Source organism: Botrytis cinerea, chromosome 14, assembly GCF_000143535.2.
Source record: "Botrytis cinerea B05.10 chromosome 14, complete sequence".
NCBI lineage: Eukaryota > Fungi > Ascomycota > Leotiomycetes > Helotiales > Sclerotiniaceae > Botrytis > Botrytis cinerea.
This window is the reverse complement of record NC_037323.1, coordinates 571,545-586,648: the sequence shown is the minus strand read 5'-3', so window position 1 is coordinate 586,648 and position 15,104 is coordinate 571,545. Positions and strand designations below refer to the sequence as shown.

Sequence of the window (15,104 nt, the reverse complement as noted above, 5' to 3'; positions counted from 1 at the left end):
TAATATAAAAAGAGGTAGATCGTTAACTTGTAAGAGTTACTAAAAAGAAAGTTTAAAGAGTTTGTAAATTAATAGGATCCTCTATTAAAAAAGATTTAAAGCCTCAAAAAGATCTAAGCATATAGATCTAATTTTTAAAGAAGTCATAAGACCCTTTAATATAATAACAATAAATAAATCAATAATAAAAGAGAAAAGAGGAATTATATAGTCAAAACAAGACTAACAGATTAAGATCCCTATAAGGTTTAAATAACGAAGTTTTAAATCTTCTTTTCTAATCTGTTATACTTTATTATACTCTAAGACAATTTATAGCTTTATATATTATTGAATGCATTAATTATTAAATATTGAAGTTATTGTATTAAGGTGAGTTTAAAAGTGTGCACGATACAGGGGCGTGCACGATGTAGGGATATCGGTTATTCGGGTAGAGCTGAGTTTCGCTTACACACACCCCAATAAAACCTGACCAATTATAAGCTGTAGCCTTAATCAAAGGCTCTTGCTTGTTGTTTATAGGGTGCTACAGGGAGTTACAGAGCAGAAATCCACTTTATAAGCCATTTCTATCGAGTCTACAATAAACTTCCGTGCTGTACTTCGTATAGTAGGAGGATCACTTTCCATGGAGAAGGATTTTAAAGTAATCCTTGGCAGGTTCCGAGCTTCAACAACCTCTGGGCAGTAGATCGCTGCCGGATTATGTGAGAAATACTACGTAAGTAGATCTGGACCCTGGGCGAACAACCCGAATAGTCCTTTGGTGGCGGCACGTCGTCGGTGGTTACGTACCTACTATGTTAGGAGAGCTTACGATTTCGACTTATAATCTGGAGACGCATTCTTCTTGGAGTTGGGCATAGCTCTCTCACCTTTTGGCTATATTTTTCTTTTTCAAACATCATGGGCTCACTAGGCCCGACGCGTGTCACGAATGGCAACCCGGTCAACAATGGCAGTGCGGCTGTTAACGGAGACTCTCCAACAGCAGCACATGGAGGGCATTTGGAGCCTATTGCGGTGGTAGGCATGAGTTGTCGGCTCTCTGGAGACGCATCAGACACGCAAAAGCTGTGGGAACTGCTCATTAAGGGTCGTTCGGCGTGGTCAAAGGTGCCCAAGGATCGATTCAACCAAGAGGCTTTTCATGATCCCTCTGCCGAGGGCAAGCCCGGAAGGGTAAGGAAATATCATCTATCAGCCCAGCAGTCTAGCCTTGGCCCTATGCAGAATTTACAACTGACTATCTACTCTCTAGACAAGTACAGACGGTGGACATTTTCTGAAAGATGATATTAAAGCCTTTGATGCCTCCTTCTTTGGAATCAACCCAATAGAGGCAACGGTGAGTATTCCTATTGCCAATGTGGTCTCAAGCCATCGTGGGAAGTAACCAGCTAACCCTACTTGACCTTAGGCCATGGACCCTCAACAGAGACTGCTTCTTGAAATTGCCTATGAGGCTTTTGAAAATGCCGGCCTCACCCTTGAACAATTGTCAGGGTCTAACACTGGTGTCTATGTTGGCCAGTGGGCCTCGGACTACCAGGAGATGCTCCTCAGAGATATCGACTTTCCGCCTATTTACCAGGCCAGCGGCGTTGGAGCGGCCATTTCCTCCAATCGTATTTCCTACTGTTTCAACCTACACGGCCCCAGTCTCACCCTAGACACCGGCTGCTCAGCCAGTTTGGTAGCCCTTCATCAGGCCGTACACAGTCTCCGCGCAGGCGAGACAGATAAATGCTTCGTAGCGGGCGTCAATCTTCAGCTCGACCCGCAGCGATATGGCTATCAAAACAAGCTAAGTATGTTCTCTAAACAAGGCAAGTCGTTCACATTTGACCACCGCGCCAAAACGGCCAGTGGCTACGGCAGAGGTGAAGGGTGTTCGGGGGTTGTCCTTATGCCCCTTTCACAGGCTCAGAAGCAGGGCTTTCCAATCCGAGCTGTTGTCCAAAACTCGGTAGCCAACCAGGATGGAAAAACAAACGGAATTACTGTCCCAAGTGCTGAAGCGCAATCTGCTGCCATTGAGAAGGCCTATTCTCAGGTCGGCCTGGTACCGTATGCAGACTATGTCGAGGCCCACGGGACAGGTACCGCAGTTGGCGATCCCATCGAGGCCCGGGCGATTGCTAAGGTTCTCGGTGCTGGTCGAGAGTCGGATTCTCCCCTGCCTATCGGCTCCCTCAAGGCCAATATTGGTCATACTGAGAGCGCAGCCGGTCTCACCGGTCTCATCAAGGCCGTTTTGATGCTCGAACACAACATGATTCCGCCCCAGGTCAATTTTGAGAAGGCGAACCCGGAGATTGACTTGGACGCTCTCAATCTTAGAATCCCGATAACTCTCGAGTCTAGGCCGCTTAAGAGAATTTCGGTGAATAGTTTCGGCTACGGCGGAACTAACGCCCACGTAGTTGTAGACGCTGCCAGGGAGATTGCCACGGTGAAGCCGACAAGCCAGAACAATGGGATTTCAACCACCTATGATCATCATGTGCCTGAAGATGCATCCAGGGCTAAAGAACGGCTCTTTGTTCTCAGCGCTGCCAGCGAGAAGTCGTGCCAAGATATGTCGTCAAAAGTAGCCAAGTATCTCGAGAGCAAGGCGGATTCTCCTGACGCGGACACATTGTTGAGCCGCCTTGCGTACACCCTGAGTAGGAGGTCTGTCATGGCGAACAGGGTCGGAGTTATTGCCTCTGACTTGAATGATCTGGTTGCGCAGCTGACCAGTTTGTCTACCGAAGCCATCCCCCGTGCCGACCACCAGACTACCCCTCGTATAGGCTTCGTTTTCAGCGGCCAAGGTGCCCAGTATCCTCGAATGGGCCAGAGCCTGCTGGGTACATGGCCAACTTTCACGGCCAGTATGAAGCGGGCAGCTGCATGCATCAAGGCATGCGGAAGCTCGTGGGACCTGCTTGAGGAGCTACTCAAGAAGCCCGCAGAGAGCCGAATGGAGGATCCGCGTATCGCACAACCTATATCAACGGCGGTTCAAATCTCTCTCGTGGACACCCTCAAGGATCTGGGGGTATTTCCGAGCGCTGTGATAGGCCATTCTAGCGGCGAGATTGCTGCTGCGTACTGCGCCGAAGCCATCTCGTTCGAGGATGCCATGACGGTGGCATATCACCGTGGTCGGCTAACTGGCGATCTGAGAAAGGAAAACAAGGGCAAGGCCGGCGCCATGATAGCTGTCGGGGCATCAGCAACGACTGTTAAGCAGTCCATCGACCAAATGGGTGCTGCTGTTTCCAGTAGGATAGCCATTGCCTGCTTCAACAGCCCTGAGAGTGTGACAGTATCTGGAGATGAAGATGTCATTAACTCCTTAAAGCAGCGATTAGACGAGCGAGATATCTGGAATCGAATTCTCCGTACCGGGGGAGCTGCCTATCACTCGCCTCAGATGCTCCAAGTTGCTGAAAAGTACCACGAGGCTCTAAAGGATCTATCCGGTGGTGTTCCTGTATCGAATATCAGCATGGTCTCCTCTGTCACGGGCGAGGATCACGCAGACAAACCCATCACCCGGGACTACTGGGTGCACAATCTGGTTTCGCCTGTCCGCTTTACGGACGCTTTGAAGAAGACCTGTGTTGGAGAAAGTGGCACGCGCAAGGTCGACTTACTTCTTGAGCTGGGATCCCACTTCCAGCTGGAAGGTCCGATCAAGCAGACCTTGAGGACTTTTACCGGACAGCCGGCCAAGATTCATTATGCTGGATCTTTAAAGCGCGGGGAAAATGCCCAGCGTCGCCTGTTGGAGATGCTCCGATCCTTATATTTGGAAAGATTTCCCGTCGCCTTTTGGAAGGCCAATGCTGGTTTCGTCGAAACGGCCCCTGAACTCCTGACGGATCTTCCCCCTTATCCGTTCGACCACTCCAAGACGTACTGGCACGAGAGTCGGGTATCCAAAGCTTACAAACATCGTACATTCCTCCCCCATGAGCTCCTTGGCAGCCTCGTCCATGACAACAATCCCCAGGAACCCAGATGGCGTTGCTTCCTCAATTTGAAAGACGTCCCCTGGCTGAGTGGCCACATTATCCAGGGGCAGACCATTTTCCCAGCTACGGCATATCTCGCCATGGTCTTTCAAGCGGCACGACAAGACACGGCTATGCGGAATCCCCAAGCAACGATTAACCGGTTTATCCTCCGGAATGTCAACATGTCACAGGCGCTGGTCATGGAGAATAACAAGCCCGACTTGGAGATCAGCCTGTCGCTTCGGCCTCAAGCAGTATCGGCGAGGAAGTCGTCCCAGCTATGGCAAGAGTTCCGTATCTTCAGCACATCTGCCGAAGACATTTGGACCGAGCATTGCCGCGGTCTTGTACAGGTTGTCCTCAAGTCGGAGTCTGCCACCCAGGATGATAGTATTGTCCCTACCCGAGTCACGCTGCCACCGCACGCCCACCACATTCAAGCCAAGCAGTTCTACCACAGGGCAAGAGATATTGGCGTCAACTGGAGCGCGCCGTTTGACAACTTGACTGATATCAAGATCGCTTCCGGGTCGTGTATCGCAGACTCGTCGTTTGTGCCCGGTGCCGGTGCCTCTGAGACAGACTACACCATTCACCCCGGTGTCATGGACGCTGTTCTATACCACGGTATGATGGGTGTCCTCATCTTTGATGAAAATGACAAGTCCCCCGTTGTTCCCACTTTCATCGAGAAGATGATTGTAGCCGAGCAAGACCGGGCCAAGCCGGTTCAAGAGGTGACATGTCACGCCACCCGAACCGACAATGCGCTTACTTTTGACATTGGCATTTTTGAGAAACAGAACGAGGAAAACATGGTTCTGCAGGCCTGGGGAGTAGTTGCGACCAAGTTGCCAGATGTTTCCATCGGCGAAGGTCGCAAACGAGACTTGTGCCACGTTCCGGACTGGGTGACTTATATGCCCAAGACTACCCAGAAGCACATTGATGACTTGTGCAAAAAGTCACTCGAAGAAAGATCCATCATCCCAGAAATAAAGGCTTTGGAGGCCTTAACTGTGAATTACGTCAAGCGTGCCCTGGCCTCCACACCGGCAGATGAGGTAGCCGAAGGATACCAGCGCAACTGGTTTAAATGGATGAAGACACTCGCTGACCAGGAGCCTGATCCAGTCTTCCTCAAAGCAGGAGAGGAAGATGGTAGCGTTTCCGCAGAGGTCGCGCGCCGTCTGGGGCCACGCTTGAGTGAGATTCTGCGAGGAACTACTCATCCCCTGGACATCCTGAACGAAGACAACCTGCTGAGCGGGCTGTACCTGGAAGGTGGAAACGCTCGTTGTATTGCGCAAATTGCCGCGTACATGGGCGAACTGGGTCGTCTGAATCCCAATATGAAGATTATCGAGGTTGGTGCCGGTACCGGATCAGCCACCTTGCCCGTCCTACAGGCTCTGCAAGCCCCGAACAGAGTGCTGGCGTCCGAGTACGATTTCACCGATATATCACCTGGATTTTTCCCGGCCGCACGAGAGCTGCTTTCTGACTTTGAAAACATCATGCAGTATAAGACCTTGAATGTCGAGAAAACAGCCGAGGAAAACGGCTTTGAGCCCAACAGCTACGATGTCCTTATCGCTTCCAACGTTCTTCATGCTACTCCTTGTATCGACGTCGTCTTGGAAAACGTCAGGTCGCTGCTTCGACCCGGCGGTAAGTTGATCCTAATGGAGCCTACCGAGAATCTTCCCCATTACGGTCTTGTTTTTGGCTCGCTTGCTGGCTGGTGGGCCGGGGTCGACGAGGGCCGGACCCTCTCGCCTATGCTTTCCCGCTCCGCATGGATCCAGAAACTTTCAAAGAATGGCTTCGTTCACAATGAAGCGGTCTTCGAGGACTACCCTGTGGCCGATGGCGGCTCCATTTCTGTCTTTGTGTCTGAAGTCCCTGTTCCGGCCCCTTCGGCAGCGCCGCTGGATGTTGAAATTGTATCATATTCTGGAGATGGCGTTTACTCGAGTTTCACAGAGAAGCTTCAGAAGAACCTCTGGGACCGCTCAGTGGAAGCCTGTGTTGCCTCTCCATCTGTCTCCGAAGACAAGATTAGTATCATTATGCCCGACATCTGCGAGCGTGTGGCCTGGAATATGGATGGCCCGCTGTTCGAGTCGATCAAGGCTCGAGTCGCTAACTCTAAGGTCATCGTGTTCGTAATGTGCACGGCTAAAGGGAAAGAACAGCGACCCAGTGGTGACTGGATCTACGGGTTCTGTCGATCGATCCGCTATGAGTACGTCTCTGTACGCCTAGTTAGTCTTGAGCTCGAAAGCGGATTGGATGCTGGCGTTGAAGCCCTGTCAACCATTCTGAACAGCCCAACGGCTGACATGAGCCTTCCTATCGACGAAGTTGAGCTTGAATACATGGATAGGGATGGACAGCTCTACGTTTCCCGTGTTCGTTCGGAGCCGAACTTGGACAGCTACGTTAGCCGGGATCTGGGCAGGTCGGTCTCCGAGGAGGCTCCATTTTTCAACGACAGAGCCATGTCGGCAGAGTTGGGCATTCCAGGTGTGCTCGACACCCTACGCTGGGCGGACAATCCCGAAATCTCCGGGCCAGTGGATCCCGATTGTGTTAGGCTGCAGCTTTCCGCCGCCAGCATCAACTTCAAGGATGTTCTGGTTGCTTCGGGCCAGCTGGAGGGCATTACCCAGATGCGCAATGACTGTAGCGGTATCGTGCTCGAGGTGGGAGCCAACATGACCAGCAAGTTTAAGCCCGGAGACCGCGTCTGCTCTCTGTATTCCCAGTCATTCACAAACTACCCCATGGTCCACGGCTTGTGCTGTCATGTGATACCCCAGGATATGGACTTTGCGGACGCGGCTTCGATACCCCTTGTCTGGTGCACTGTCTACTACTGCTTGATCACTATTGCCAGGCTGCAAAAAGGGGAGAGTATCCTCATCCACTCGGCTGCCGGCGCGGTCGGACAAGCATCGATTATGTTAGCACGTCATCTCGGCGCCGAGATATTTGTTACATGCGGAAACGATGCTAAGGTGGAACTGCTCAACACTGAGTTTAACATTCCAAAAGATCACATCTTCTCCAGCCGTACTACGGCCTTCCGTGACAAGATCCATGCCATGACCAAAGGCAAAGGAGTGGACGTTGTCCTTAATTCTCTCGGAGGAGAAATGTTCCGCGAGTCGTGCAACACACTGGCAGCACATGGTCGGTTCGTCGAGATTGGGCGCAAAGATCTCATGGAAAACGCCCTAATGCCCATGGAGTTCCTGCTGAATAACATCACTTTCACCTACGTTGACTTTGCGCACATTCTTGCGACCAAGACGTGGCTGGCTTCCCAGCTTCTTGGGGATGTGATGAAGCTCTTCGCCTCCGGAGCCGTACAACATGTGCGACAGATCAAGTATTCGATTTCGGAGATGGCAGCTGCGTTCCGTCTGATTCAAGCTGGAAAACACACGGGTAAAGTTGTCTTGACCGTGGATCCCGAGGTTAAGGTCCAGGTAAGTTTCGAGATATACTAGACAGAAAATACATAACATATACTGATTGGCATTTCTTTTGTAATATAGGTTGTCCCATCAAAGCCTACATCCGTTCAGCTCAACCCAGAGGCAACCTACATTGTGGTCGGAGGCTTAGGAGGCCTGGGCAAGCGGCTTGTCGACTGGACTACAGAGAAAGGAGCTCGCCATATTTGCATCTTCTCCAGGACTGCTCAGCCCGACTCGGATACTCAGAGCTTCTTGGACAAACTAAAATCTATGGGAGTCAAGGTCCGTGTCGAAAAGTGCGACGTGAGTTCGGAGGAATCATTGAAGAAAGCCGTGGCCATGATTCAGAAAACCATGCCCCCGATCCGCGGATTATTCCAAGCTGCCATGGTCCTGCATGATGTCTTGCTGGAAGACATGACGGTTGAGCAGTGGTGCAAAGTCACGGCCCCCAAGGTACAGGGCACATGGAACCTGCACAAGCTTCTGCCCGATGACATGGACTTTTTCATTATGCTGTCATCGGTAGTATCCATGGTTGGGACTGTTGGAGCAAGCAATTACGCTTCGTCATGCGCCTTCCAGGATGGCATCGCTCGCTACCGCCGGCGACTGGGCCTGCCGGCTTATGCAATTAATATCGGCGCCATTGTCGAAGCCGGCTACGTCAGTGAGAATCCAGATGTCGCTGTCAACCTCCGAAAAAACGGACTTGGCAGCGTTGCCATTTCCGAGTTCTTATCCCATCTCGCCGACGTTATTCAATACAAGACGGAATACACCCAGTCATCGCTCGGCATACTGCCCAACGGTACGGAACGCGGCCTTGGAGAAGCGCGATGGTCAAATGACAAGAGGCTTGCCCAAATTTTTGGATCGGAGAGTCAGGCCGGCAGCAAGGCAGTTGGTAGTGGTGCTGACAATGTTGGCTTCGTGCTTCAGGCTGCAACGACGTTCCATGAGGCCCAGGATATCGTCTGCAAGGCCATTGTCAAGCAATTAGCAACCATCCTCGCCATAGACGCCAGCGACATTATTCCTGCTCGGAGTTTGGACTCGTATGGTCTAGACTCGCTGGTCGGTGTCGAGTTGAGAAACTGGATCGGTGCCTATCTACAAGTCAACCTGCCTCTTTTGGTCATGTGGAATACTAGCAGCATCAATGAGTTGGCCGAGATTGTGACCAAGGGATCTAGACTTGTCAAGGTGAAGTCGGAGGAGACGGAGGAGGAGAAGAAAGATGTTGAGGAAGCTAAAGAAGAATGAAAAAGTGGGTGGGTATACGAAAGTTGTGTTGATTGATCTGCTATATTACTGTTATGTTAGACTACATACATGTGACTTCATGCTTGAGGTTTTTGGGTTGTTCCTAGTATATTCAATATCATTCTTGATTCTTATTAAGCTTTCTTAAAATGGATATTTTTGTATATATAGATCATACAAAAATATCCGTGATTCTGATAGGATTCAAACGAAGTGGAATAGATTAAATTTTGAATATTATAAATACCTAAGGCCACTTATAGTATCAGTTCTCAAATAGCTTTCCTTATGAACTTTTACTATAGTATGCTATATTATTCTCCTAGTAATTATCAAATTATCAAATGCATGTGAAGATCTACTCTGCTTAACTATATAAATTATTTATTTACTTAAGATATAGATTAAAATGTTTCTACTAAATAAATCGGTAATAGTCAATTTCAATTTCTTATAAGTTTTGCATTTGTACTCGAAATTTTCTATAGGCACTATAACTTTGCTTTTTCACTTATATTTAATATACTAAATATTATATCTTGGTTTGTTTCTATCATTGAATGTATTTTCACCAGCTTTAGTATAACAGGTTAACTAAACGTAGTAAAATTAGAGTAAAAATATCAGATTTTATACATTTCTATATATCAGCTCTTAAAATCATTGTTTTCATAAGACCAATCCAGTCTTTCCAATCCTTATAATCCCTAAATAGCCATCTTGTTTGAAGAACTTTCTATTATCATAGTATATGAAAAAGTATAGTTTTATTTTTATTAACGAATATCGTATCGTGTTGCAGGAGCTGCCTCTAGGTCACATGAAAGTGACCAGAGATCTCTTGAGGTGGTTTAGACTAGAATTCAAATGGGAATTCAATAAGGTTGCTAACTGGTTTCAATTCCCGTAACTATATTATGAAAGTAATGATTATTCTTGAGTACGAAGCTCTACATTATAAGGGAATGCCATTCTTTGTATAGACCTTCGTTTCCTACTGGAGCGCTATGGAGCGCAATAGCTCCTTCACGCTCTAATATATAATCATTTATTATGTGATTCGGCTTACGGTGAGATCCTTTATAACATATCGATTTAAATCCATAGAACACATAATCAATTATATACATTTGATTTAGAAACTAGGTATTACTTATTATTTTTAATGTTTTTTATAAGCTTTGAGACTTGCGTTCCCTACTTCCTTTGCATCTCGAAGAAAAAACTACTTTAGGGATTCGTAAAAGCAAACCAAATGGAAATTTTTTCTATATATTATATGATTATATTATATTTCTACAATAGGTCATTTTTATGTTTATAGATTCATGAAACCTTTTCTGATATAAGTAATGTACTGATATTAGAATAGGATTATTTCGATTAATGAAAAGATTAAATTGTTATAGAATAATTTTAATTTAATGTATAATCTTTTGAAAAAATATAAACTAATTATTAAAGATATATTCTATTAAAATTTATTATGACGTAGTTTATCAGCATGTGGCCTATATCATTATATGGCTTATCTCAAAATATATATAAAATTCGTTTGTGTGTAACCATGCACTTTCTTTATTTATTAATATAATTTGATTTTTTTAAAAAAATATTATAATCATTTATATATATAATAAGAATTTCTAATCAATTCTTAGAAATCTAATTTTATATAATAGTTATTATAAAAATGATTTTTTTATAATTATAATTTAATAATGAAAGATTGAAAGCTATATAAATCGATTAAATAAAATCGATAAAATAATAGTTAATCATTTAATTTTTATTTCGAAAGAATGAAAGAAATAATAGATTCTTTATTTAAAGAATGATTGAATTAGGAAAGGGATTTTAAATAAAGAAAGCTGATTTTAAGCGAATAAGTATAAAAAGAGATTTAATCTTTTAAATTATAAAATAAGAAAGTTAATCTTATATAATTTTTCAATCAAAATTATGTATTACACTATTTATATAATCTTTTAATTATTTACTCGAGTATGCTTTCATCTTATATATATATATATTATATATATATATTCACCCTTTATATACTTTCGATCTACGATAAATACAAAAGCTTTTTATAAGCTCAAATTAAAGTTTTAGTATTAAAATAATTATAAGATTATTTTGAAGCTTTTTAAAGTTGTTTTCATTAATATAATTCAAATTAGTATTCAATTATATAAAATAAAGGGATTGAAAGAAATTTTAAAAAAGAAAAAGAAAAAGGAAAAAAGGAATCGATTTAATAGATTAAATCAATTAGGAGAAAAGGCAAATTGTTACGACGGATTAGTAATAGGCTGTAGAATCACCAACGTATAGGCTATAATGGTATTATAGGCCTTAGTGATTCAGCTGCAGTATACCAGGGGACACTAGGCACCCAAGGAAAGCCTTAGGCATATATATAGTATTAGTTATAGGATACCCTAGAAACCTAGAATATAGTTCCCAGGATAGTAGGTCCTAGGAAAGATAGAATACAATAAGCAAGAAGATTTTATTAGGATTAGTAATGTTTTAGGGGATTAGACCCCAGAACAAAAAGACAAGCTAGGACAATAGGAATTATGGGACAAGTGTTATGTAATCAAAAGCCGATCGACTTGTCGATCGACTTGTCGGTCGATTTGTCGGTCGATTTCAGTACGAAGGTTTATATAAGGAAGGGGTTTCATTACAATGTAGAGCTTTGTGTTCAAGAACAATCATTAGTTTCATTATTATAGTTACGAGAATTGTAATCAGTTATAATCTTATTGAATTCCTACTTGAAGTCTAGTTTAAACCACCTCGAGAGATCTCTAGATACTTCTATGTGACTCTAGAGGCAGCTCCCGTAACACTTTGAGCATCATTTCTGCTTTAAGTACCGATTCGATAACCAACCGCTAATATGGCATCCAGAGCCACCGCCACAGGTCAGTCTACCAGAGATACCAACGACATCGAGATGATCGACACCCCAAAGGAGATCACTATCAACAAAACACTTAAGATTGCCTTACCAGACAAATACCAAGGTAATCAACAAGAGCTCGATACTTTCCTTTTACAATTTGAGATCTACTTCCGATTCAATGAGGACAAGTTCACTACTAAGGAATCCAAAAGCATATGGGCTGCATTATACCTCCGAGGTGAAGCAACCAAATGGATTCAACCATATTTGCGCGACTATTTCGAGCATGATGATAAGAATCGCATGCAACCCACCCGAACAATCTTCAATAGTTTTGAAGGATTTAAGATAGAGATTTGTAGAATCTTCGGAAATTCCAACGAGTTAGAGATAGCGGAAGATAAGATCTTCAATCTCAAGCAGACAGGATCAGTATTGAAATATGCTATGGAATTTCGAAGATATGCTGGAACAACCAAGTGGGACGAAATCGCTATCATGAGTTACTACCGCAAGGGACTCAAACCAGAAGTCAGATTGGAATTAGAAAGATCTGTCGAGAGTATAGATCTGAATGATCTAATTCAGGACTCCATCGAATCAGATGATCGTCTTTACAGATATCGACAAAGCCAGAGATCATACAAACCCCAAGGAAATCAGAAGCAAGGATGTTACTGCAAGAATGAGGGTAGACCACGTTACAATCCACAGAGATACGGAGACCCCATGGAATTAGACGCCACGCACTACACAAACGGGAACGATGACTCAGAAAAGAGACGAAGACGAGAAAACAACTTATGCTTTGAATGTGGAAAAGCAGGGCATCGAGCAGCAGACTGCCGAAGCAAGAAGACAGGAGGAAAAAGGGGCAACTTCAAACCTAAGTTCGGCAAAGGCTAACTTAACGCTACCTTTACAATCCCAGAAAACCCAACTAAATCCGAAAATACTGAGACTTTCACCATTAAGGAATTCCAGCAATTACTAAAGGAATTACTACGAAATCAAGAGGGTATGAATGTAATAGACTTATAAAAGCAAGAGTATTACAGAACCCTAATATCCTTTATGATAGAAGAAAGTCATTAGGATGAGGCAGAAGCAGACCATGCCATGATGAGCTGGACAGCTTGCTATAATGAATTCTGCGGAATCCATCGATCAGATAAAAAAACAACCGGATGGTTTCTTAAGAAGAGAAAGATGAAGAACCATCAGAATAATGTAATATACAAGGATTTAATTTCCAATATAACTTTGTAAAAAGTTCACAAAATTATCCAGTAGTTAAATGCTATGGGATAGGCAGGACAGATATACTGTAAGGTTTAGATAAACGGATACATACAATTAGCCATGATAGACTCAGGGGCTACAGGAAATTTTATTGTATCAGAAGCTGCAAGGTACTTGGAAATACTATTTCAAATGAAACAATACCCCTATCGATTGTAGTTAGTTGATGGATAGCTAGCAGGGTCTGACGGAAAGATTTCGTAGGAGACAATTTCAATACGAATGGGTATAACCCAACATACAGAGGTTATACAGCTTGATGTTGTGCCATTGGGCCAACAACAGATCATCTTAGGAATGCCATGGTTAAAGGCATATAATCCGAAAATAGATTGGGTACAAGGAGTTGTGACATTTGATCAATACAAAAGTGGTTATAGGGATACACTAAAGGCGTTTGTGAGATGTAATATACATTAAGGAAAATTGAATGCGAACAATATTGGTGACGTAGGATACCTAGTTTAGGGTCCTTTATTAAAAGCGAAGGCCAGTATACCTCCTTTATAAATGTAGAAGTCAATGATATGGTATGAAATCGCAATCGAGACAAAAGAAAGGTCTACGATATCAGAATAGTATAAGAAATATGAATATATTTTTAAAAAACTAGGGATCTATAAGGCTTTACCGGAATACAAGTTATGGGATTATGAGATAATATTGAAGGAAGGCAAGATGCCTGTGTATACCCCAATTTATTCAATATCAGCCGATAAATTAAAGAGGTTCAGAGAGTATATCGACAACAATTTAGCTAAGGGATGGATCAGGGAATCCGCGTCCCAAGTGGTTAGTCCAATTATATGAGTACCCAAAAAGGATGAACCCAATAGACTAGTTGTAGATTATAGAAAGCTTAATGCACTTACTAAAAAGGATCGATATCCATTTCCATTAGCTATGGAATTAAGAGATCGATTAAACGGAGCTATGATATTTACCAAGATGAACCTATGTAATGGTTATCATTTGATTAAAATGAAGAAAGGCGAAGAATGGAAAACCGCTTTCAAAATAAGATACAGGCTATACAAATACTAAGTTATGCCATTCAAACTAACCAATACACCAGCTACTTTTATAAAGTTTATGAACAATGTGTTATTACAATATTTGGATACTTGTTGTATTTGCTACTTGAACGACATTCTAATATATTCAAACAATAAGGTTCAACACATTAAGAATGTTGGCAATATCCTTGAAAGTCTATCTAAAGCAGACTTGTTATACAAATCAAACAAATACAAATTCTATATCACAGAGATAGAATTCTTGGGATTTATTGTATCAAGTTAAGGGCTCAAGATAAGCAAAGATAAGGTTAAGGCAATGCTCGAATGAAAGCAGCCAACCACAATCAAGGAAGTACAATCCTTTCTAGGGTTTGTCAACTTCTATAGAAGATTCATTAAGGGTTATTCAGGGATTACTACACCCTTGACCACGTTAACCAGAAAAGATCAAGGAAGCTTTGAATGGACTGCCAAAGCACAAAAGTCATTCGATACGCTCAAACAAGCAATAGCAGAAGAACTAATACTATTGACTTTTGATTCAGAGAAAGAAATCATAGTGGAGACGGACTCTTCGGATTTCGCTATAGGAGTAGTTCTAAGCCAACCAGGCTAAAATGGAAAATACCAGTCAATCGCATTCTACTTCCGAAAACTATTACTAGCTGAATTAAATTATGAGATATATGATAAAGAATTATTAGCAATAGTTGATGTATTTAGAGAATGGTGAGTATATTTGGAAGAATCGAAATACACAATACAAGTATATATAGATTATAAGAATTTGATTTACTTCATTATAATGAAGTAATTAAATAAACAACAAATCAGATAATCGGAGATCATAACCAATTACAATTTTAGAATTTTATATGTCAAAGGATCAGAAAATGCTAGAGCCGATACTCTTAATTGAAAATCAGAATATCAAGAAAACAAAACGTACGAATTATATGTTATATTCAAAAAAGACGGCGAATTATTGATTTATAATACACCACAGCTTGCAGCAATACACCTATTGGAAGACAACCACTTCAGGAAATAGATCCAATTACATTACAACAAGGATGCTATTGCCATATACATACATAAG

At 43.1% G+C, this 15,104-nt stretch overlaps 1 protein-coding gene across 1 annotated transcript; it reads left to right on the top strand.

The window, feature by feature from the left end:
* Positions 1-384: 384 nt before the first annotated feature.
* Bcpks11 lies at positions 385-8,965 on the top strand. The gene is made up of 4 exons (XM_024697011.1): positions 385-1,185; positions 1,265-1,351; positions 1,424-7,510; positions 7,580-8,965. Exons 1-4 carry the CDS (start codon positions 910-912, stop codon positions 8,765-8,767), a joined length of 7,638 nt encoding a protein of 2,545 aa, XP_024552825.1. The 5' UTR covers positions 385-909; the 3' UTR covers positions 8,768-8,965.
* The last annotated feature ends 6,139 nt before the right edge of the window (positions 8,966-15,104 follow it).

What these genes read in the sequence shown, in the direction of transcription:
- Bcpks11 (XM_024697011.1), top strand. Translation starts at nt 910, where the DNA reads ATGGGCTCACTAGGCCCGACGCGTGTCACGAATGGCAACCCGGTCAAC. An exon ending in CCGAGGGCAAGCCCGGAAGG is followed by an intron (nt 1,186 to 1,264) that starts GTAAGGAAATAT and finishes TCTACTCTCTAG; the next exon opens with ACAAGTACAGACGGTGGACA. An exon ending in TCAACCCAATAGAGGCAACG is followed by an intron (nt 1,352 to 1,423) that starts GTGAGTATTCCT and finishes ACTTGACCTTAG; the next exon opens with GCCATGGACCCTCAACAGAG.